The following is a 25041-nucleotide window of genomic DNA, read 5'->3' on the forward strand; positions in this document are numbered from 1 at the left end:
AACAGTGCAAGCTTCCATACACCGAAAGGACTAGTACAGAACAGACAGCAACTGTAAAAACTTCCTTACACAACAGAACAAGTTTTTTTTTAAAAAGCGTCAGCATTCTAGGCTTTCTTCCATAAAAGGACACCCAGGGCCCGATTCACAAAACTAGCTTAAGACAAAATCCTAAACTTACTACCATTTTGGTATTCACAGAAGGCAATTACTCCTTTTGCTATTCACAGAAGGCACTTACTCATTTCGGTATTCACAGAAGTTAGGACTCCTAACTTTAGGACTCCTAAATGCCTTCTGTGAATACCGAAAGTCTTAAAGTTAGGATTTTTCTCAGTTTAGGAGTCCTAAAGTTAGAAGTCCTTGTCAAGGTGCACACTCTGGCGTCCAACCTCGGAATACCGTTCATTGCAGAGTCTGTCAGCTGCCCTGGCACTTTCAGGGAGGCTTCCTCCGCCCTACAGAGTCTGTCAGCTGTCCTGGCACTTTCAGGGAGGCTTCCTCCGCCCTACAGAGTCTGTCAGCTGCCCTGGCACTTTCAGGGAGGCCTACAGAGTCTGTCGGCTGCCCTGGCACTTTCAGGGAGGCTTCCTCCGCCCTACAGAGTCTGTCAGCTGTCCTGGCACTTTCAGGGAGGCTTCCTCCGCCCTACAGAGTCTGTGAGCTGCCCTGGCACTTTCAGGGAGGCTTCCTCCGCCCTACAGAGTCTGTGAGCTGCCCTGGCACTTTCAGGGAGGCTTCCTCCGCCCTACAGAGTCTGTCAGCTGTCCTGGCACTTTCAGGGAGGCTTCCTCCGCCCTACAGAGTCTGTCAGCTGCCCTGGCACTTTCAGGGAGGCCTACAGAGTCTGTCGGCTGCCCTGGCACTTTCAGGGAGGCTTCCTCCGCCCTACAGAGTCTGTCAGCTGTCCTGGCACTTTCAGGGAGGCTTCCTCCGCCCTACAGAGTCTGTGAGCTGCCCTGGCACTTTCAGGGAGGCTTCCTCCGCCCTACAGAGTCTGTGAGCTGCCCTGGCACTTTCAGGGAGGCTTCCTCCGCCCTACAGAGTCTGTTGCTTGCCCTGGGACTTTCAGGGAGGTTTCCTTACTCAAGGAGCTTTATTCAGCACACTGAGGAGACTCTAATGAGCCTCATAGGGACAGATCCTGAATTTTAAAGTGAATGCAGCGTTAACACATTCAGGTGCTGCAGAGCACGGCATGGGGATCACTGCAAGAGAGCACTGCACGGAGAGCCCTGCATGGGGAGCCTTAGATAGAAGCACTGCATGGAGAGCACTACATGGAGAGCACTGCACGGAGAGCACTGCACGGAGAGCACTGCATGGAGAGCATTGCATGGAGAGCCCTACATGAGGGCACTGCATGGACAGCACTGAATGGGAGCACTGCATGGGAGCACTGCATGGGAGCCCTGCACAGAGTGCACTGCACGGAGAGCACTGCATGGAGAGCACTACACGGAGAGCACCGCACGGAGAGCACCGCACGGAGAGCACCGCATGGAGAACCCTGCATGGAGAGCATACGTGAGAGCACTACACAGAGTGCACTGCATGGAGAGCACTGCATGGAGAACCCTGCATGGAGAGCACTGCACGGAGAGCACCGCATGGAGAGCACTGCACGGAGAGCACCGCATGGAGAGCACTGCACGGAGAGCACCGCATGGAGAGCACTGCACGGAGAGCACCGCATGGAGAGCACTGCATGGAGAACCCTAAATGGAGAGCATACGTGAGAGCACTGCACAGAGTGCACTGTGTGTGGGATGTGGAATACTTGTACAGCGCACTGTTACTCTACCCGAGTGTCCTGGCGCTGTAGACCGCTGGGGAACCCGCACTGCATGAAGAGCACTGCATGGAGTACCGTGCATGGAGAGCACTACGTGAGAGCACTGCACAGAGTGCACTGCATGGAGAGCACTGCATGGAGAGCACTGCATGGAGAGCACTGCACGGAGAGCACTGCACAGAGAGCACTGCACAGAGAGCACTGCACGGAGAGCACTACACGGAGAGCATCGCACGGAGAGCCCTGAATGGAGAACCCTGCATGGAGAGCACTACAGAAGAGCACTGCACGGAGAGCACTGCATGGAGAGCACTGCACGGAGAGTACTACACAGAGAGCCCTGAATGGAGAACCCTGCATGGAGAGCACTACAGAAGAGCACTGCACGGAGAGCACTGCATGGAGAGCACTGCACGGAGAGTACTACACAGAGAGCCCTGAATGGAGAACCCTGCATGGAGAGCACTACAGAAGAGCACTGCACTGAGAGCACTGCATGGAGAGCACTGCACGGAGAGCACTACACGGAGAGCCCTGAATGGACAACCCTGCATGGAGAGCACTGAACAGAGTGCCCTGCATGGAGAGCACAGCTTGGAGACCACAGCATGGAGAGCACTACAGGAGAGCCCTGCACGGAGAGCACAGCATGGAACAGAATAAAGTTCTTCGGGCGCTCCCTGAGGGGACGCAAATAATATCTATATGAACACATTGACAGTACTCAAGTGACTGCTCCCTGCAGTGCCTTGAATGGACACAAGAGGGCGCTATGTGGCAGACACAGACGGCGCCTGCGTGAGCCCTGCACGTGGAGGGGACCCAAGAACGTCGAATGGAAGCACGGACGTGGGGTTTTTATAGGTTTATAAATTGGGAGCCGTGACATTACAATCATTTTAACTAGATATGATTTATATTTCCTGTATTCGGTATTCAACGTTGAATACGTTGACATTTCATATTTCAGATAATAAACTCATTCTTTTAAATGTCACTACAGTTCACCAGACAGGTCCTGCCTGCGCCTAGAAGCCTGTGCCTCGACCGCAGGAGGATTATAGGTGATTATTTCCGCATCATCATTACCGGATCATTTAAATGTCACTACAGTTCACCAGATAGGTCCTGCCTGCGCCTAGAAGCCCGAGCCCAGACTGCACTAGGAGTCTTTGTGATTATTTCCACACAATCACAATTGAACCTTTGGAAGCAGCTGACAGTGTTAACTTTGTTTCAGATTCTGAAGATCTAAGGCCGGATACGGTGCCTTTTGTGTTTGTTATCAACTGCTCTCGCACCAGTAGTTTTTTTTTCAAGCACGTTAAATTCCTTCTGAAAGAACTCACTGCCTCTGCGTTACATTTCTGCCATATTTCGTAAACATGGTAAATTACTAGATATTTCACTATAATATGATCTTGAGACTCGAGGATACAGCGCTTGCGTAGTTCTGTAAATGCCAGGTTTTTAATTTCCTCAGACCAGGGGTGCTCAAGTTAACAGCCTTGGAGGGATGAAAGCCAGGGCTCGGCAGGCCAGCTAGCTGCACACCGCCTTGGAGGGATGAAAGCCAGGGCTCAGCAGGCCAGCTAGCTGCACACCGCCTTGGAGGGATGAAAGGCAGGGCTCGGCAGGCCAGCTAGTTGCACACCGCCTTGGAGGGATGAAAGGCAGGGCTCGGCAGGCCAGCTAGCTGCACACCGCCTTGGAGGGATGAAAGGCAGGGCTCGGCAGGCCAGCTAGTTGCACACCGCCTTGGAGGGATGAAAGCCAGGGCTCGGCAGGCCAGCTAGCTGCACACCGCCTTGGAGGGATGAAAGGCAGGGCTCGGCAGGCCAGCTAGTTGCACACCGCCTTGGAGGGATGAAAGGCAGGGCTCGGCAGGCCAGCTAGTTGCACACCGCCTTGGAGGGATGAAAGGCAGGGCTCGGCAGGCCAGCTAGTTGCACACCGCCTTGGAGGGATGAAAGGCAGGGCTCGGCAGGCCAGCTAGTTGCACACCGCCTTGGAGGGATGAAAGGCAGGGCTCGGCAGGCCAGCTAGCTGCACACCGCCTTGGAGGGATGAAAGGCAGGGCTCGGCAGGCCAGCTAATTGCACACCGCCTTGGAGGGATGAAAGGCAGGGCTCGGCAGGCCAGTTAGTTGCACACCGCCTTGGAGGGATGAAAGGCAGGGCTCGGCAGGCCAGCTAGTTGCACACCGCCTTGGAGGGATGAAAGCCAGGGCTCGGCCGGCCAGCTAGTTGCACACCGCCTTGGAGGGATGAAAGCCAGGGCTCGGCAGGCCAGCTAGTTGCACACCGCCTTGGAGGGATGAAAGGCAGGGCTCGGCAGGCCAGCTAATTGCACACCGCCTTGGAGGGATGAAAGGCAGGGCTCGGCAGGCCAGCTAGCTGCACACCGCCTTGGAGGGATGAAAGGCAGGGCTCGGCAGGCCAGCTAGTTGCACACCGCCTTGGAGGGATGAAAGCCAGGGCTCGGCCGGCCAGCTAGTTGCACACCGCCTTGGAGGGATGAAAGCCAGGGCTCGGCAGGCCAGCTAGTTGCACACAGCCTTGGAGGGATGAAAAACAGGGCTCGGCCGGCCAGCTAGTTGCACACCGCCTTGGAGGGATGAAAGCCAGGGCTCGGCCGGCCAGCTAGTTGCACACCGCCTTGGAGGGATGAAAGCCAGGGCTCGGCCGGCCAGCTAGTTGCACACCGCCTTGGAGGGATGAAAGCCAGGGCTCGGCAGGCCAGCTAGCTAGACATCGCCTTGGAGGGATGAAAGGCAGGGCTCGGCAGGCCAGCTAGTTGCACACCGCCTTGGAGGGATGAAAGCCAGGGCTCGGCAGGCCAGCTAGTTGCACACCGCCTTGGAGGGATGAAAGGCAGGGCTCAGCAGCCCAGCTAGTTGCACACCGCCTTGGAGGGATGAAAGCCAGGGCTCGGCAGGCCAGCTAGTTGCACACCGCCTTGAAGGGATGAAAGCCAGGGCTCGGCAGGCCAGCTAGTTGCACACCGCATTGGAGGGATGAAAGCCAGGGCTCAGCAGGCCAGCTAGCTGCACACCGCCTTGGAGGGATGAAAGGCAGGGCTCGGCAGGCCAGCTAGTTGCACACCGCCTTGGAGGGATGAAAGGCAGGGCTCGGCAGGCCAGCTAGCTGCACACCGCCTTGGAGGGATGAAAGGCAGGGCTCGGCAGGCCAGCTAGTTGCACACCGCCTTGGAGGGATGAAAGGCAGGGCTCGGCAGGCCAGCTAGTTGCACACCGCCTTGGAGGGATGAAAGCCAGGGCTCGGCAGGCCAGCTAGCTGCACACCGCCTTGGAGGGATGAAAGCCAGGGCTCGGCAGGCCAGCTAGTTGCACACCGCCTTGGAGGGATGAAAGGCAGGGCTCGGCAGGCCAGCTAGTTGCACACCGCCTTGGAGGGATGAAAGGCAGGGCTCGGCAGGCCAGCTAGTTGCACACCGCCTTGGAGGGATGAAAGGCAGGGCTCGGCAGGCCAGCTAGTTGCACACCGCCTTGGAGGGATGAAAGGCAGGGCTCGGCAGGCCAGCTAGATGCACACCGCCTTGGAGGGATGAAAGGCAGGGCTCGGCAGGCCAGCTAATTGCACACCGCCTTGGAGGGATGAAAGGCAGGGCTCGGCAGGCCAGTTAGTTGCACACCGCCTTGGAGGGATGAAAGGCAGGGCTCGGCAGGCCAGCTAGTTGCACACCGCCTTGGAGGGATGAAAGCCAGGGCTCGGCCGGCCAGCTAGTTGCACACCGCCTTGGAGGGATGAAAGCCAGGGCTCGGCAGGCCAGCTAGTTGCACACCGCCTTGGAGGGATGAAAGCCAGGGCTCGGCAGGCCAGCTAGTTGCACACCGCCTTGGAGGGATGAAAGCCAGGGCTCGGCAGGCCAGCTAGCTAGACATCGCCTTGGAGGGATGAAAGGCAGGGCTCGGCAGGCCAGCTAGTTGCACACCGCCTTGGAGGGATGAAAGCCAGGGCTCGGCAGGCCAGCTAGTTGCACACCGCCTTGGAGGGATGAAAGGCAGGGCTCAGCAGCCCAGCTAGTTGCACACCGCCTTGGAGGGATGAAAGCCAGGGCTCGGCAGGCCAGCTAGTTGCACACCGCCTTGAAGGGATGAAAGCCAGGGCTCGGCAGGCCAGCTAGTTGCACACCGCATTGGAGGGATGAAAGCCAGGGCTCGGCAGGCCAGCTAGTTGCACGCCGCCTTGGAGGGATGAAAGCCATGGCTCGGCAGGCCAGCTAGATGCACACCGCCTTGGAGAGATGAAAGCCAGGGCTTCGCCGGCCAGCTAGTTGCACGCCGCCTTGGAGGGATGAAAGCCAGGGCTCGGCAGGCCAGCTAGCTGCACACCGCCTTGGAGGGATGAAAGTCAGGGCTCGGCAGGCCAGCTAGTTGCTCACCGCCTTGGAGGGATGAAAGTCAGGGCTCGGCAGGCCAGCTAGTTGCTCACCGCCTTGGAGGGATGAAAGTCAGGGCTCGGCAGGCCAGCTAGTTGCTCACCGCCTTGGAGGGATGAAAGTCAGGGCTCAGCAGGCCAGCTAGTTGCTCACCGCCTTGGAGGGATGAAAGCCAGGGCTCGGCCGGCCAGCTAGTTGCACACCGCCTTGGAGGGATGAAAGCCAGGGCTCGGCAGGCCAGCTAGCTGCACACCGCCTTGGAGGGATGAAAGTCAGGGCTCGGCAGGCCAGCTAGTTGCACACCGCCTTGGAGGGATGAAAGCCAGGGCTCGGCCGGCCAGCTACTTGCTCACCGCCTTGGAGGGATGAAAGTCAGGGCTTGGCAGGCCAGCTAGTTGCACACCGCCTTGGAAGGATGAAAGCCAGGGCTCGGCAGGCCAGCTAGATGCACACCGCCTTGGAGGGATGAAAGGCAGGGCTCGGCAGGCCAGCTAGATGCACACCGCCTTGGAGGGATGAAAGGCAGGGCTCGGCAGGCCAGCTAGTTGCACACCATCTTGGAGGGATGAAAGTCAGGGCTCGGCCGGCCAGCTAGTTGCACACCGCCTTGGAGAGATGAAAGCCAGGGCTCGGCAGGCCAGCTAGTTGCACACCGCCTTGGAGGGATGAAAGGCAGGGCTCGGCAGGCCAGCTAGTTGCACACCATCTTGGAGGGATGAAAGCCAGAGCTCGGCCGGCCAGCTAGTTGCACACCGCCTTGGAGAGATGAAAGCCAGGGCTCGGCCGGCCAGCTAGTTGCACACCGCCTTGGAGGGATGAAAACCAGGGCTCGGCCGGCCAGCTAGTTGCACGCCGCCTTGGAGGGATGAAAGCCAGGGCTCGGCCGGCCAGCTAGTTGCACACCGCCTTGGAGGGATGAAAGCCAGGGCTCGGCAGGCCAGCTAGTTGCACACCGCCTTGGAGGGATGAAAGCCAGGGCTCGGCAGGCCAGCTAGCTAGACATCGCCTTGGAGGGATGAAAGGCAGGGCTCGGCAGGCCAGCTAGTTGCACACCGCCTTGGAGGGATGAAAGCCAGGGCTCGGCAGGCCAGCTAGTTGCACACCGCCTTGGAGGGATGAAAGGCAGGGCTCAGCAGCCCAGCTAGTTGCACACCGCCTTGGAGGGATGAAAGCCAGGGCTCGGCAGGCCAGCTAGTTGCACACCGCCTTGAAGGGATGAAAGCCAGGGCTCGGCAGGCCAGCTAGTTGCACACCGCATTGGAGGGATGAAAGCCAGGGCTCGGCAGGCCAGCTAGTTGCACGCCGCCTTGGAGGGATGAAAGCCATGGCTCGGCAGGCCAGCTAGATGCACACCGCCTTGGAGAGATGAAAGCCAGGGCTTCGCCGGCCAGCTAGTTGCACGCCGCCTTGGAGGGATGAAAGCCAGGGCTCGGCAGGCCAGCTAGCTGCACACCGCCTTGGAGGGATGAAAGTCAGGGCTCGGCAGGCCAGCTAGTTGCTCACCGCCTTGGAGGGATGAAAGTCAGGGCTCGGCAGGCCAGCTAGTTGCTCACCGCCTTGGAGGGATGAAAGTCAGGGCTCGGCAGGCCAGCTAGTTGCTCACCGCCTTGGAGGGATGAAAGTCAGGGCTCAGCAGGCCAGCTAGTTGCTCACCGCCTTGGAGGGATGAAAGCCAGGGCTCGGCCGGCCAGCTAGTTGCACACCGCCTTGGAGGGATGAAAGCCAGGGCTCGGCAGGCCAGCTAGCTGCACACCGCCTTGGAGGGATGAAAGTCAGGGCTCGGCAGGCCAGCTAGTTGCACACCGCCTTGGAGGGATGAAAGCCAGGGCTCGGCCGGCCAGCTACTTGCTCACCGCCTTGGAGGGATGAAAGTCAGGGCTTGGCAGGCCAGCTAGTTGCACACCGCCTTGGAAGGATGAAAGCCAGGGCTCGGCAGGCCAGCTAGATGCACACCGCCTTGGAGGGATGAAAGGCAGGGCTCGGCAGGCCAGCTAGATGCACACCGCCTTGGAGGGATGAAAGGCAGGGCTCGGCAGGCCAGCTAGTTGCACACCATCTTGGAGGGATGAAAGTCAGGGCTCGGCCGGCCAGCTAGTTGCACACCGCCTTGGAGAGATGAAAGCCAGGGCTCGGCAGGCCAGCTAGTTGCACACCGCCTTGGAGGGATGAAAGGCAGGGCTCGGCAGGCCAGCTAGTTGCACACCATCTTGGAGGGATGAAAGCCAGAGCTCGGCCGGCCAGCTAGTTGCACACCGCCTTGGAGAGATGAAAGCCAGGGCTCGGCCGGCCAGCTAGTTGCACACCGCCTTGGAGGGATGAAAACCAGGGCTCGGCCGGCCAGCTAGTTGCACGCCGCCTTGGAGGGATGAAAGGCAGGGCTCGGCAGGCCAGCTAGTTGCACACCGCCTTGGAGGGATGAAAGCCAGGGCTCGGCAGCCCAGCTAAATGCACACCGCCTTGGAGGGATGAAAGCCAGGGCTCGGCAGGCCAGCTAGTTGCACACCGCCTTGAAGGGATGAAAGCCAGGGCTCGGCAGGCCAGCTAGTTGCACACCGCCTTGGAGGGATGAAAACCAGGGCTCGGCAGGCCAGCTAGTTGCACGCCGCCTTGGAGGGATGAAAGCCAGGGCTCGGCAGGCCAGCTAGTTGCACACCGCCTTTGAGGGATGAAAGCCAGGGCTCGGCAGGCCAGCTAGTTGCACACCGCCTTGGAGGGATGAAAACCAGGGCTCGGCCGGCCAACTAGTTGCACGCCGCCTTGGAGGGATGAAAGGCAGGGCTCGGCATGCCAGCTAGTTGCACACCGCCTTGGAGGGATGAAAGCCAGGGCTCGGCAGGCCAGCTAGTTGCACACCGCCTTGGAGGGATGAAAGCCAGGGCTCGGCAGGCCAGCTAGTTGCACACCGCCTTGGAGGGATCAAAGCCAGGGCGCGGCAGGCCAGGTAGTTGCACACCACCTTGGAGGGATGAAAGCCAGGGCTCGGCAGGCCAGCTAGTTGCACACCGCCTTGGAGGGATGAAAGTCAGGGTTTTCAGGCCAGGTAGTTGCACACCCATTCTCTGGTGGGCCTTCATTTACTGGGCTATGCTAGCTGGCCACCTATTATCGTTCGCAGTTCAGGAAGGTCAAAGCCAATCGGTCTCGCCTATGCAAGTGCTATTGGCTTTGCCAATCTGTTTTAGCCACGTTGTACACCAGAGTGGCGCTGTTCAGCATGGCTAAAAGTTATTGAGGTAAGGGAGAGTGGAGTGCCGTAGACTGGAGTATTATAGAATGGCGTAGAGAGTCGTGGCGTAGCATAGAGTTGAGTGGCGTGAAGTTGAGTGTCATGGGGTGGGGGGAGAAGAGTGTCGTAAAGTGGAAGGGAGTAGAGTGAGTATAGTTGAGTGCCGTAGAGTGGAGCAGAGTGTAAGAGCGAAGTAAGGTGTTGTAGAGTGGAGTGGCATGGAGTGTCGTGGAGTGGTGTAGAGTGGAGTGGCTTAGAGGGTGTTGCATAAAGAGGAGTAGGGTGTTGTAGAGTAGAGTAACAGAGTGAAGTAGATTGTCGTAGTGTAGGAGAATAGAATGGCTTAGAGTGGAGTACAGTGTCATAGAGTTGAGTGTAGTGGCACAAAGTGACAGAATGGAGTGGAGCAGTGGAGTGGAGTAGTGTGTTGAAGAATAAACTGGGGTAAAGTGACATGGAGTGGCATAAAGGGTGTGGAGTAGAGCATCGTAGAGAGTAGTGTTGTAGAGTGGAGTGTTGTGGAGTGTTGTGGCGTGGAGTAGAGTGGCGTGGAGTACAGTGGCGTGGAGTAGAGTGTCAGAGTGGAGTAGCATTTGAGTAAAGTGTCAGAATGGAGCATTGAGGAGTGGATTTTCGTAGAGTGGAGTTTCGTAGAGTGCAGTGTTTGATTAAAGTGGCGTATAGTAGAGTGGTGCTGAGTGGATTGCAGTGGCATAGAGTGCAAAATCGTAAGGTGCAGTGGCGTAGAGTAGATTATTTCAGAGTGGAGTTAAGTAGTGGAGTGGTGCAGGGTAGAGTGCAGAGGTGTAGAGTGGCATAGAGTGCAGTGGCATAGAGTGCAGTGGCATGGAGTGGAGTAGAGTTGAGTAGTGCAGAGTAGAGTGCAATGGAATAGAGTGTAGAGACGCAAAGTGCAGTGGTGCAGAGTACAGTGGCGCAGAGTACAGTGATGCCTCATAGAGTGGGGTAAAGTGCACGGGCATAGAATAGAGAGGCATAGAGTGGATTGGAGTAGAATGCAGTGTTAAATAGTGTAGTGGAGCCTAGTAGATTAGAGAGGCGTACACTGTATTGGAGTAGAGTAGAGTGCAGTGGCATAGAGTACAGGGACGCAGAGTTCATTGGCAGAGTACAGTGTTGCAGAGAAGAGTGCAGTGGCGTAGAGTGCATTAGTGTAGAGTGTGGTGGCGTAGAGTGGTGCACAGTAAAGTGCCAGAGTGCAGTGGTGCAGAGTACAGTGATGCCTCATAGAGTGGGGTAAAGTGCGTTGGCATAGAATAGAGTGGTGCAGAGTAGAGAGGCATAGAGTGGATTGGAGTAGAGTGCAGTGTTAAATAGTGTAGTGGAGCCTAGTAGATTAGAGTGGTGTACACTGTATTGGAGTAGAGTAGAGTGCAGTGGCATAGAGTACAGGGACGCAGAGTACAGTGTTGCAGAGAAGAGTGCAGTGGCGTAGAGTGCATTAGTGTAGTGTGGTGGCGTAGAGTGGTGCACAGTAAAGTGCCAGAGTGCAGTGTCGTAGAGTAGAAAGCTGCAGAGTGAAATATAGTGGCATACAGCGCAGTGTGCAGAGTGCAGTGGCATAGAGTGTATTGGTTTAGAATAAAGAGGTGTAGAGTGCATTGACAGAGTAATGGCGCAGAGTGGGGTAGAGTGCAGTGGGGTAGAGTGGAGAGGAAGGGTGCAGGATAGATTGCAGTGGCATACAGTGGATTGGCATAGAGTGGAATGGTGCTGAGTTGATAGAGTGGCATAGATTGTTTACGAGTAGAGTTAAGTAGCGAAGAGTGCAGTGGTGGAGAGTAGATTAGAGTGGATTGGTGTTGAGTCTAGTGGCTAAGAGTGCAGTGGTGCACAGTAGAATAGGGTGGGGTAGAGTGCATTGGCGCAGAGTAAAGAGGTGGTGAGTGGCATTATGCAGGGCAGAGAGCAGTGATACAGAGTGGAGTGTTGCAGAGTAGATGAGAGTGTGGTAAAGTGGAGTATGCATGGTCTGTTAGCACACTGCCATAACAGACAACACATCTTCAACTGAAACGACCATTACATTTGCACAAAAAGCAATTGTAGACGCACTCTTATTGGTATTAGAATATTCTTTATTTATCTCCTTTTTTGTATGGTTTTGGTGGAAAGGATTTGGGTGCAGGTGGGTATCGCCCTCTGATCAAAGGTGTGAATGTTTATGCAAAGCAATAGCCTTATTCTGGGGAAGAAAACCAAATTGTTGGTACACTATCACTGTTGGCTATGGCATGACTTTGACATGCACGGAACGTCGTTTTGATACTTTAGAGATCACATTGTTTCCCGCATTAATGACATTTTTGCACAAGCTGTTTTTAGTACTTTCAAGATCACTTTTTATTATTTTTTTCCCCAGTACATTATTCCATGCCATGATCTTATTTTTTCTAAGACTTCCAAGCCTGGTGAAGTTACACGATTAATAAAATCTGAATTTCACTTACGCACAACCAAGAGGGTGCAAGTAGGAGGCGAGCTAACAGACATGGCGTGCGGTTGTTGCGGTCTTCAAAATCTGCATGTTTCAAGGGGACGAACAGACGTTTACACTCAGGGTTCTTATCTCTGTGCTGAATCCAGCTGGGTGACATTCATTTTACCCATCACTATTGGAACGCACTTTCTTAAGTACTGGTGCATATATATTATTTTTTTTTAAACTTTGTTACCATTTCCAAAACTGGACATATACTTAAGACATTTTTTCTTCTGAGATGCAGTATCATTCATGATATTTTGACAAAAGGTTGTTTATTACATTACAGAATCCATTCCCCTGATGAACGGCTAGTCCCGAAGTGCATTGGGATTCCAAATCAATGCATGTGAATTTCAATTGTGGTGTGAGGTTCAACACTACGAATTAAAATGCTTCAAAAGCGATAAATAAATGTCACAATCAATAAAGAAGAAATTACAAGTATACATATTCTATTGATTACTGAGTATCAAATCAAATCAAGTTTATTATGTTTTGGCTCTCAATGAGGGCCACATAAAACCAAACACATCATTATACAAATTAAAATGATCAAAGAATAACATCATACAACAGGAAAAACACCGGATTGTCAGCAAGAAGAGCGATCATCATCTTCTCCCTGTAAATCATTAATAAATATCTAAGAACCCTTTAAAAAATTTAAAAATTCTGGAACAAAGCATTTCATTTGGAGGGCAGTGAAGTGCATGGATAAACATTTTTGCATTTACAATTCCTAGTTGTAGACAAATTGGTTTTAACCATTTACAGTGCAAAGAGCGCAATACAGGACAAATAAACAAGACGTGATTTCGATCCTGTACAGCATTATTACAAAGATTACACATTGGAGATCCCCCATACCATTTTGCTAGAAGAGACTTAAGTGGAAGCAAGTCATGTCGTAGGAGATACCATAGTCTACGGACTCCGTGGGGGGTATTCCAAATGAGATATTGTTGGGGCCGTTTTGGGATATATGTTTGTAGAAGAAATTCCCTTTCTTTCAGACTAGGTTGGGCAAGTATATCCAACTTATAACAGAGTTCCCAAGATGTACATTTTAGTTTAAACTTTAGTTCTGAAGGAGAGAGGGAAAATAAAATACTCTCATCCAACTCTAATAAAGCTGCTGCTTTCCTAAAGTTTTTTACTAATGACGAGAACTCGTTAAAGTTGCCCAAGAGTTCCTTTTTAATAACTTCTCTTAGGGTACCGGATTTACCTCTAGCCAAACAGGCTGATTACTGAGTACTCCTAAGAAATATATGGAGAATTTTTTTTTAAAACTCAAAATGTTCTACATTGGAGTGCAAAGTGGGGGTGCTATTCTTCCCCAGAATAACGCTATTGTTGTATATTACATTTGCACAGACATACAGTTTTACTTATGAAAGTATACAGCAAACAAACGATAATATGTGAAAGTGTCATGTAAATTTATACTTGTAAAGCGCACTGTTACTCCATCTCGGAGTGTCCTGGCGCTGTATACCGCTGGGGAACCCGTCCTGGCTTTCCCTATGAGGTGTCCACTCCTGGGCACCCCCAAGGTGAAGCCAGGCATCCTAGCGTTGTGGGGGCCGTTGTGGAGATTAAGCAAGCTATTGCCCAGAGTCACAGAGTGGGACCCATGGTTAGCTTAGGCACCGAGGCGAGAATTATCGAGTCCGCGGGCATTGACCCAAGACCTTGCGTAGTGTATTAATTTGTTTTTGACCGTATTGAAATATTTGTTTCCACCCCACTTCAGAATTACCAAAAGTGTGCTTTGTTTGTGGTTTCCATATTTGGAAATATCTGCACAGAACATTTCAATTTTGTTTTGTGCTAGATAAAAACTAACATTGTACAGCACACTCTGAGTAGCCAGCATGATTGTTACATAAATCCTCTGAATTTGAAGTCAGAGAAAGAAAAGTAAACACCAAGCTCCCTGGAAAACAGAGCCTGACATTTGACCTACGTTTTTGAATGCACAGCAAATGTGTCATGATAAGAACAGATGTAAAAGGCCTGTTTACAGAAATCCACTACAGGTGGAAGAATACAATACATAGGATTGGGCAAGGGAAGTGGCAAACTCAAGCTGGACAACCTAAAAGAAAAGAAATTGTGAAATCCCCTGAGCACCAAAATACATAGTCCAATAGTCCAGTATATTCAGTGATGCTTTATGTCGGATTCTCCATATGCATCCATCAATCTTGACGGATTGGTTTTCGGAAGCCTCGGCTCCCCTTGGAGTGTATGGTGGTCACTTCTCCTTGGAGCACTCTTATGAACTGATTTCTCTGATATTTGGGTACATGCGTTCTTGTGTAACCTAATGGTCTATCTATTTGACATCGCCTAAAAGAAAAGAAAGCCAGCAAACAGAAAGCAAGTGCGAGTTACAAACCACAACGCCAATGACAATCAACAGTCGGAAGGCATTTCCAGGGAATCTTTCGGAATGTCCCCCAAGAAGATGCCGTTAGCAAACCAGACAGCTGCGTTTATATCAATTCTGGTTTCTGTATATTGAAGAAAGAACAAACGGCAGACCAAGGCCAAGCACATCCAGTCCATATGTACTACCAATTCGTATGGTGGTGCAATCTCTTCCCACACCCGCTGTCCAAGGGTGTCTAATAAAAGCCAAATTCAAAAAGAAAGTTGGAAGGTGCACTCGTTCCGAAGTCAATGAGGCAGCGTAAAGAGTTATTCCATAATTCAGTCCTTTTATTCAATAAATCTCTTAAAACTGGCACACAGCCAACGCGTTTCATTCCCGATTCTTTGCCAGAGGGATCTTCGTCAGGGCTCCTATGTTACAAAGATGTAAATGTAAATGTAAATGTAAATGTATTTCGATTTATATAGCGCACAAAGCACCCAGGGGTCTCAAGGCGCTTGCTTAGGGAACCCGTCCTGGTATTCCCCTGTGAGATACCCCGGCAGGGTATTCACAAGGTGAAAGCCAGGCATCCCGCCGCGAGGGGCCGTAGTGGAGATTAAGCAAGCTATTGCCCAGAGTCGCAGAGTGTGACCCCGTGAGTTGAGTAGGCACCGGAGCGAGAATTGTCGAGTCTGTGGAATTTTTGAGCCCGAGACCCGCCGAGGCAGGAAATCGAACCCTGGTCCACGGCTGATCTCAGCTTCCGGGTCTGCCGCCTCTAACCACTGAGCCACGCTTCTCCACGCTCCACGATCCAAACACATAGGGCATAGGTTAGGCCTAGGTATGTGGTTTGTACAATGAACTCTCTCAAGATCACAAATATTAGTCATATACTCTATGTCATTCATTCATTTCCAATCTTTATTTCGACCGTTCGGTCATAAAAGATACACAATACAAATAAAATCACGTGTAACTCTGCCATAAACAGATAAAACATTAAATACTTATATTAAAAATAGTCTATACAGAAACATCTTAAAAAGGCGAAACATTTCTAGATACTACCCAGCATTTTTTAAAAGGCGATTACGCGTATACCAAACATTAGTAAAGAATTTGGAAAGTGCAAAAACAGTTGGGCCGGAAACATCGGATTTTAAAATCCTGTACATTGGTGCATATTCCCTGCCACCCAAATTCTTTATCAAGGGGAGGAGCCAGTATATCCTAGCTGCCTTGTAAGCTGGGCAGAAGAACACCACGTGCAAGTCGTTTTCCTCTTTGTCAACACAGACAGGGCAGTACTTTGTGGAGGGAACCAATGACCAAGAACTTGTAAAGGCCCGAAAGGGCAGTGTGCCATACCTCCATTGGAGGAACAACTTCCTAGCAAGTGTGGGATATATAGGGTCCAGTGCCTTCTCAAATCTATAGAGATCCTTGCTTTGCAGGAATACAGTTGATAAGGACCCCTCTGGCTGGGTAGTTTTGTATTCGTGATACAAATTCGCCAGGGACCTCTTGGAGATGTTTGGTGCTGCATCCGCCGGCTTAGACCACAAATCGGGGAGCTCCAATTCCACACAGGTCGCTTGAATGTTTTTGACCCAGGGAATGGTAAGCGCCTTAGGGTGGTTCAATAGTTCGACCAGTTCCGCCCTGTAGTCGGCGAGATTATTGCTGCTCCAAAGCCTGCGCCAGAAGGCAATGGGTCTCAGGCTTATCTCGTCAGCAAGTGGTCGTAGCCCTAGATCAAGCCTCAAGGGGAGGAGCAGAGTGCTGGGGGGAAGTGCGGCTATACTCTATGTAGTATTGCGTTAATCCTCCCTCTCCGTTTGATACGCAAGATTTCTCACTATTCCGATTATAGCGAACGTGAACGTGAGGAATTCCTATATATTGAATGGCATCAGAAATGAATCTTTATTCATCCATCAGGAGTAAAGTCGCGAATTGCTGTAAAGACTTACGTACGGGAGGATGTGCATGGCGTGGCTTGAACTTTTGCCACCGCGTCGGGTTATTCACGCCGCGAGAAACATTTGAATAGGAAATAAACCAATCAGAGCACATGAGATAAAGATATTGTGACCATCGCCCACAGTTTCGCAACAAAACACACCGTGAACACAACGGTAAGGAGCTAGATAGTACAGAGAAACGTCACCACACTAAGATTAGCCCCTAAGGAAGGTACCAGGCTGGTACCAAAATGCATTGGGCATGGAGCAAATATGTGCTGAATTGATGTTCAATTTTTATGATGTACAATGAGCAACATTGAATGTTATGATTTGTGATATATAAGTTTACGAAAACTAGCAAGGATTTGACTGTGTATATTTTCAATCATTGTTATGAATATAAGTTGACTGATAAATACAAGATTGCAACTTGACAAATTGTGTTAAAGTGTGATTAAGTTGCTTAGGTGTGAAGTAACACCAAGTGAACAGAGAGCGACTGCAACAAGTACCTTTGCTTGTTTTATCCATTGTGGCTTGATAACCGGCAGCTGGTTTCTGTGTTTTATTGCGCCATGATGTCTTTTTAGGTGAAGGTTTTCCCTTGAGATATAAAGACAACAATCCTACACAGCTAGCGAGCGTCTCTCGCCTCAAGGCACTTTATAATCTCGCCAACACGGCCTTGTTATTCTCATAGCTGTATGAACTGAGTAGAGCAAAGCGCCTTGAGACGAGACACTTGGCAAAGTTTACCCTTCGCGTTAGGTTTAAAAACGAGACGGCACTGCTATGGATTTCACTGGTTGTTTGAGGGAGATCGTGATATTCACAATCACAGAGATAATATTGACAAGAACCAGCCCCCGTACACTCTGTGCAAACTCGAAAATTCGGAATAACTTTTGAATACGTGAACTGGTGCTGGAAAGGCCTGGACTGGCTGTCTCATAATCAAAGTTTAGCCTAACACGGACACCAGGGCTCTGCGCTTGGAAATTGCAGCTGGGGTGTGCCCATGGCTCACTTCACCCTCAAAGTTTAATTCCAGACACACGAATGGCATAGCGCCTTGAGGAGCGATGTCTTCAGGACGCGCGTAACTCACACGGGTTCCTAGTATCAGGACAGTGGGAGCTTTCCTTCGACTCAATCTGAGGTTTGTGGGGAAAAAAGATAATTCGGGCCCCCAAGAACAGCAGGACAATGGCTCCCTCTTCTGGTGCAAATGTGTATGACTGCTCCCGAGCCAGGCACGCCAGGCTGGCTGTGTCACTGACGTGTTTCCATGAGCCAGTCTAGCGGGTGACTGCACCTGGCGCGGAGGGTCATGCTGGCTCTGACGTCACAGGGAGCCTGTGACGCATTACTGCAGCTGGCTCCACATGCCTGCTGCCTCACCTGCTCGGCCTTAGAAGCAGCTCCCCGAGGACCGTAGCTCCTGCCGCTGAAGCAGCGCTGAAAGGAAACAGAGTGGCCTCTCTCAGACCCTTCACTGGTAGTCCAAAGTCGTGAGTTCGCCTCTGGTCCGGTTAGAAGGTCCCGCTGGTCCATGCCTCCGGGGTGTGAGGGGGCTGGGAAGGAACTCTGTGCCAGTGGCAGGCGCGCTGCACGCACAGGGTGCGTGAGACACGCAGAAAGGACTTTCTCTTGGTTTTATTCCGGCTGTCCGAGCGCCCTGTGCCCCCTGGACTGTTCTACAAACCTGTACTTGGCGGGTCTTTCACATCCGCTCAAGAGGAAGGTGACCGTCTATTACAAGGAATAAAGGACCCCCAGGCGAACCTAGAAAGAAAATCTTATTCATTCACCTTAGATCCCGTTTCCATCGAAAGAAAACGCGCAGGGAAGGCCCCGTGGCTTGCATCACCGATCCATCCGCCCTTTGGCGGAACCCCGGGGCTGCCATCCCTTGTGCCACAGTTATTGTATCTCCTAAAAGCGGTGGGCGGGACCCGCCTCCTGCCCGCCGGTCCGGGCCGCTGTCCAGGTGCTGCTGCCCAGCCCTCCCAAGGACGCGCTCTTGTTCCCACGAGGGTTTGCAGCATGTGTGCGGCACGGGCTGTACAAGTCCAGTGTAAACTGTGGTTACAGTGTCCGGGCACCGCCAGACAGAAGCGGGTTCACCCCGGCGTAGCCTGGCACCTGCTCACCGCCAGTGAGCACTGGTGAGTGAAGAAGCCTTCCACGGGGGCGCTAGGCATGCTACATCTCACATACATTGAAGTTTCTGCGCACATACAAGCTGTATCTGCACCTGTTTCTGAAGGCAGAGGGTGCGCACCCGTGTTTGTGTGTGTACACGCAAAGTCATGAAAAATGGAGCCCGACGGTCTCCACGCACAGTTAGGGGTTACAACCCCTTCCACAAAGAGCTAGGCAATAATAAGTGTCAGGCTCCATATAGCTCCCAGCTAGGATGATACTCGAACAAAAGTACGTCTGGAGGCTCTTTAAATCAAGCTTTTGTTTGGGGCTCAGCTGGAAGTGAAAATAAAAGAGCCCCCTCCCTACTTGCTGCAGATATAGATATAAAGATAGACAGAGATATATAGATAGATAGAGATAGATATCACGAGGACCTAATAGTATGATGTTCGCAAAGGTGTCTTCATTTGCTCCCCGGAGCCCACGGTGCTACTCAGTGCCGATGTAGGACACGCCCACACTTCCCTCCCATGAGAGAAGCTGAAAAGATCAGCCCAGGGTTGATCTCAGGGCCCCGCGATTGGGTACCGAGCTGACAATACGCGCTGCTCTGATAGTACCGTTAGTTAAACAGTAACACGTGTGATAACAGCGCCATGAAGATGCACCACTGTGGTAGCAGGCACTATATAGAAGGGTGTGCCTCCTGTACAGGTGACAGAAGCAAACCGAACAACTACTCTGCCCAGATCCTGCAGGGTTAGTTGGCCTCTGCCTCCACTCCATCACTCAGGGGCGTAGGAGACACTAAAATTCTGGGGGGGGGGGGGGACAGGGACAACCTTGTGGATTTTCCAGTGGCCCTATACAAATCGCCCGTTGTGTGAGACAGTAAATCTGTTAAACAAACACAATTGCATAGTTTTGAAGTGACATATTGAGAAAAGCAGGCATGTAGTCCCAGTTTGCAAATATGTTTTATTGTTATTTACATTCATAGTAATTAGACCAAATGTGAAAAAAATGCACATGAATCTTCCTTCTTCATGTACCAAGCAAACAAAGGCCGCTGGCTTTGGCTTGGGGCGTGGTGTTTGCAACTGCATTATGGTTTGAAAAGTACCTGCTTCTGCATTCCTGCTGTTCAGCAATTTTCATTTTACACAAAACACTGGTCCCTAATTGTGGACAAGATAAAGTTCAGAAAGCAATAATCATACACCTGATAAGTAGTATGTCTTTTGTCCAGCCGGACAAGAAATTTATTATAAGCGTTCTGGTAAATAAGGTAGGATTCAAGAACCAATAGGTAACAAGTGGGCACAGCCGTGACCCACAACATTCAAGACAAGACAACGAAGGAATGGCCAAAAGGGCAAAGCGAAAATCTGTCTGTATACTTTTGGTCAGTGTTACAGACTCAATTTTTTATACAACCACACCATCGCATTAAACAATATTGCATTATCATATTGCATATGGGGTTTTTTGTCGACGTTTCGATGCCTTTTTAAATGTGGGACATCATCATCAGGACAAGAATTATTATTGTCTTGCACATCAATTAATAACACTATGCCTTATTTCGCATTACTTTACATACAAAAATTACATGGGAAGGAAAGGGAATGAAAGACAAGAAATATACATAAGTTATGGCATGTTTGAAACAACTTTATCAAAGGTCAAGTGACTTGATAAACGCGGCGAGTGAGTAGGTGAAAACTAACACTATAAACCGATCGGTGGTGTTGCAGTGTCCATGTGGTCCAGAGAACAATAAAAACGGCAAGGGAAGAAGGTGTGTGATTAAGGGCCAGTGATTAAAATATGGCGCGCAGTTCCTACGAGATAGTGATGATCAGGCATTGACAGCGATTGAATTGTGCGGAAGAGTTCTGGTGATAAAGGGCCAGTGATTAAAATATGGCGTGCAGTTCCTACGAGATAGTGATGGTCAGGCATTGACAGCGATTGTATTGTGCGGAAGAGTTCTGTGTCCCAGATCAGGTGGTCGGTCCGGTGGGCGAGTTTGAGTGCGCCGGCGGCGGACGGGTGTACATAACTCAATGATTACAGTGACTGACGTTGATGCGGATGACATGCAAAAATGGGAGCTATATGACTATATAACTGTGTGTCTGGTTTGGAGTTGTCCGTGAAGTGGCGTGGTCGAGGGGAGGCCGGCAGATCGGCCGAGTAGCTTACATGATTGATTTCTCGCGGGCTCAGGTAAAATGGAGAGTTAGCGCGGCTGGATGTGCTGTCTGGGGGGAAAAAAAAGGATAATTTTAATGGGATTCCGTGGGTATTAGGTAGGCGAAGGGCGCAAGTGACTGGGCATTTTTACCGGTCTCGTCGAGTCCAGAGTCTCGAAAAAATTGTCGGGAGCCGCCAGGGACGGAGCGTAATAGCTCGATCTGAAAAACGGGGAGCCAGCAATTTTCAGGCAACAATAAAAATGTCAAGATAACTCCAGTGGTTAATGTTCTTCTTTGCGAGAGATCGGAGGTTTTTGTAGTGAAAGTTTTGGCTCATAGTAAGGAAGCCACAGTGGTTTAATATGCATGCTGCAAAGAACGTGTACCATGCAGGTCACAAAGTACATATAATGTGAATAGGTCAGTGGGTCACTGCTTTTGTCTGAGAGATTCATTTGTTACTTGCAGTTTATAAGTTAAAACTCTAACATAGAACAATGTCATCTGGTACCTTTACTTGGCTTCATTAGTGAATCAAGAATGCACAGGGAAGGTGTCCTAGGCAGTCCAGGATTCCTAATCTCAAGCCCTAGCTCCCACCTGAGCCAACTGTGATCTGCAACTGCTGTGATTAACCCCACAGTCAGGCTGCGATAATAGTTCAGTTCATGAGGCCTCGACATTCAAAACACAATAAACAGGAAGCAGTGGTTGAAGTGGGGAAAATAGTAGGAAAACTGGGCAGAGAATCAGAAGGTGAGAATAACCTGAGATTTGGGTCTGTGGGCACATTTGGAGGTGTGGCCAGAAAGAGCAAAACTTTCCTATTTCTAGTATTTGTTTGGCACTTCACTGACCAGTTACAGCGTGTTACGTTATTTAATTCAACCAATACACATGTTTATTTAAGGTTTAATATGAGTTATTGACATTAAAATACATTAACAAAGTAGGATATGCTTCCAATCACAGAATAAGAGAAATATGCTTAAAAGTGAAATTACAAGCCATCTGTCTCCGACCCATGCAGTTTCTGGCATCTGCACTTCTCCCTTTTTCCACTGGAGCAGCACAAACATAAATGGCAAAATATCCTAGTTTACAAATGTTTTCCACTTAATTATGGCTGTTTCATATTTGCCGCAAATTACATAATCTGCTGCATAATATAACAATTTCAACAAAATAATTGTCTGTAGCTCAAATGGATCAAAAATTACAAAAACAATTGTGTCTTATGTTGCTGCAAAGTGGAGGGCCCTTTGCAAAGGTTGACCGGTCATTTTTGTCACTGCTACATTTGCATATTACACAGGTACTAATGAGGCAAAATCTTTGCAGAGGCTGTTAGTATATATAGGAATGTCAAAATAATAAAGTATCATAAAATGTACCACATTACGCTGCATTATTTTTCTTGCTGCATACTTTAGTCAACACTGACATAATTTTGCTCTCCATTGCTGCTTAATTCCAGTTGTCCCAGAGCAGGTGCAGTAGATGTTTAAAGTGCTTATGCATGAAGCACAGAAACAGTGAAGTTTGCAAACTTAGTTTGGTGTATGTGTGCAAATCCTGAATTGACGATCCCCAGTAAATTGCTCTTCTACTGCTGAAAAAGACCAATGGAGATACCAATAGATGAGGTGGACTGGCCTCAAGCATCATGTGATCGCAGTGACAGAGTCATTATCGCTCTAGCGAGTGCTGCTGCTTTAAATGCCTGTCCGCAAGACTGGAGGTGAACTTCAGTATGGATTGTGATGGACAGGCCTTCAAGGTGAACCCACATTTGCCACCACAAGGGTCCACCTACTGGTGCTAAGGCACCAGGGCTTCTAAGGTCTGTCAGGGCCTTCTAAGATGCAGCAAGGGAATGTGTTCCGTCAGGAGAGTATTCTGGTGGACTGGTCATGAAGGTTGAACCTGGTTCTCCAGTTCCAAATTTGGCAGCGCTGGCCAGAGTGCCACATCCTCTCCCCCAATGCACATCATACTGCCCCACTGAGAGAAACTTGCACTGCCTTCAGCTACAACCCAATTGTGCTGCAACTCAATTCAAATTATGTACTAGACAAGAGTAATAACCTGCCTGAAGAAAAAAAGTAAGAACATCTTGGAAAAATCAAACACTCCTAGGGAATAAAAGAATAGGTAAAGCATGGCAAAACTAATCAGGAACAACATGGTTACCTTAACACTTTTACACTCATTATTCAGAAATCAGTGAGTGATTTTGCCTCAAAAGTTCAGGTCCTGACTTCAGGGCCCGGAAGGGACCTGTTCCAATGTCCATTGCATATATCCTTACAAAAGGTAAGGAGTTTCACTGGCAAGCTATGTAAAGTGGCGCTAATGTGTGTGGGTGCGAATGACACCAATCTGGCCTGTCTGTGAGAACTCTGAATTGCTTTATTAAGTTATTTATTTTTTGTCGTTTGATCCTTTTTTTTCTCTTGGTCTGGAGGTTGCACTTTGGAATAGAATATTGTCAGAAAATGACAACTTTTCCACCCAAAGTGTTTCGTTCTTTTTTTTGGATCCATTTCACAGTGTCTTTTTTTCCTTATCTGCCCATCTCAGAGCGGCCCAGCCTAATCCATAGGCATTGGCTATTTCTGTGGAGGGTGCAGCATAACAAAGGGCAGCTGGCCTCTGTGACTGGAGGAAGGTCAAAGGGCAAATGCAGGGTCATTATAGGAAGCGCTTTCCTGCGCTAATGGCCCTGCTAGTATCTCGGAAGGGAGAGGGGAAATTATTTTGTTTCCTCGTCCCCCCACCCTTGTCACCTGTGTACCCCACTCCAAAATCTGGGGGATATATCCCCTGCATTCCCCACACTTCCTACGCCCATGCCATCTCTGACCTTTTTGCTAGGGGCGATACCAGTAATGCTGCATTCTATATAAGTCAATCCCGCACTTGGAGATCGCTTGGTCTGCACCCATTCTTTTCTTGGCCTCTTTCTTAGCGTGAACAATTGTCAAGGTGACTTATCAGATTAGATCCCTTCGCAACAGATTATGCAGGGGACAGTAAAAGGGGTGATCCGATACTACTTGACAGACCTGAAAATCTTGCCCCCTCTGGCACATTGTGTGATTCCAATCAATTGACGTTAGCACCACGTGGTGATCTCTCTTCACCAGACGCTTTCGCGAATGATCTGAACAACACTTTAGCCCCCCTTCCCGTTTCTTGGATTGCGTTTATAATAAAAACAAAAATATGAACCTATATCATTCTAGGTGGCGAAAGATGCATTTTGGATATGACAAAAGCTTTGGATCTGCAAGAAATGAATATAACAGATGTTTAGTTACTTTGTCGTTACCCCGTGTGACATGTTTGGTTGTTTTTATTCTTCTAACCTTGATGTTTTGAGTATTGTCTATTGATAACCATTGCTACGTGCAACAGCATTATTGCATTTAAACGAATGTATTTGGTACGCTAGTCAACTTTCTTTCACAAGTGTCATTGCAAAGTGAATAGGAAGAACGTGCAGGACTTCATATTATTGACTACTTTACATTAGAGTAGGAGTGAACAGCGCGAATCTCACTTACCTTCTGCAGGAGCATGTTGGTCACCATGGACTCCCTCACTGTCCCTACTCTCCAGTCCATCTCTGCTGCTGTGGAGGTGGGATCCGCTGGGTTGAAGGTGGGGTTCTCTGGCTCTCTGCTGGGTTGAAGGTGGGGTTCTCTGGAGTTCTGCTGGTGTAAAAGTGTGGTCCTTTGGGCCTCTGCTAGTGTGGAGGTGGGATCCTCTGGCTCTCTGCTGAGTTGAAGGTGTGGTTCTCTGGGGCTCTGCTTGTGTGGTGGTGGGATCCTCTACTGGTGTGGAGGTGGGATCCTCTACTGGTGTGGAGGTGGGATCCTCCACTGGTGTGGAGGTGGGATCCTCTGTCTCTGCAGGTGTGAGGGTGTGGTCGGTGGTCCTCTGCTGGGGGACGGGGGAGGAGGATGGGAGCGTCAGACAGGAGGTTGTGTGTCAAAGTGGACAGGAGAAAGTGAGGGCCTGACCTCAGACTGGGAGAATATCAGCTGCTTGTGATATCAACAGTGATATGGGAGTGAGTTGTGTCTGTGTGACACGCTGAGGTCATGTCATGCTCGGAGGGGGTAGTGAGCAGGAGATGGGTATAAAGTTGGGTGAGTCGTGGGGCCCTCTGGGGGGTGACAGTTGGTGGTCAGTTGGCCCAGCCCGTCGAGGGTCCGGCGTGGGTGAGTTGGGGGCGGGCTAGACTGCCCGCTTCGGGTGATCGGTGACTGGGTCTCGGTGAGGAGACCCGGCTCCTCGCTCTCTCGGTGCCTGGTCGGTGCCCCGGCCCCTCTGGCGCCTCTGCCGCTCGAGCCTCTCAGGACTCTCAGGCTCCTTCTGCTGAGGAACGAGCGGCTGGCCTATT

The 25041-nt window shown here is 50.7% G+C and overlaps 1 protein-coding gene across 1 annotated transcript in view; it reads right to left on the reverse strand.

Moving 5' to 3' along the window:
* CFAP77 (cilia and flagella associated protein 77) overlaps positions 1-24465 on the reverse strand; it is an 846033-nt gene extending 821568 nt beyond the window's left edge. The window contains exon 1 of the mRNA XM_078641538.1: positions 24200-24465. Coding sequence (XP_078497664.1) covers positions 24200-24259 — 60 coding nt within the window. The 5' untranslated portion in view covers positions 24260-24465. The remainder of the gene's footprint in view (positions 1-24199) is intronic.
* Between the last annotated feature and the right edge of the window lie 576 nt (positions 24466-25041).

This window comes from Lissotriton helveticus, chromosome 5_1, assembly GCF_964261635.1.
Source record: "Lissotriton helveticus chromosome 5_1, aLisHel1.1, whole genome shotgun sequence".
In the NCBI taxonomy this organism is placed as follows: domain Eukaryota; kingdom Metazoa; phylum Chordata; class Amphibia; order Caudata; family Salamandridae; genus Lissotriton; species Lissotriton helveticus.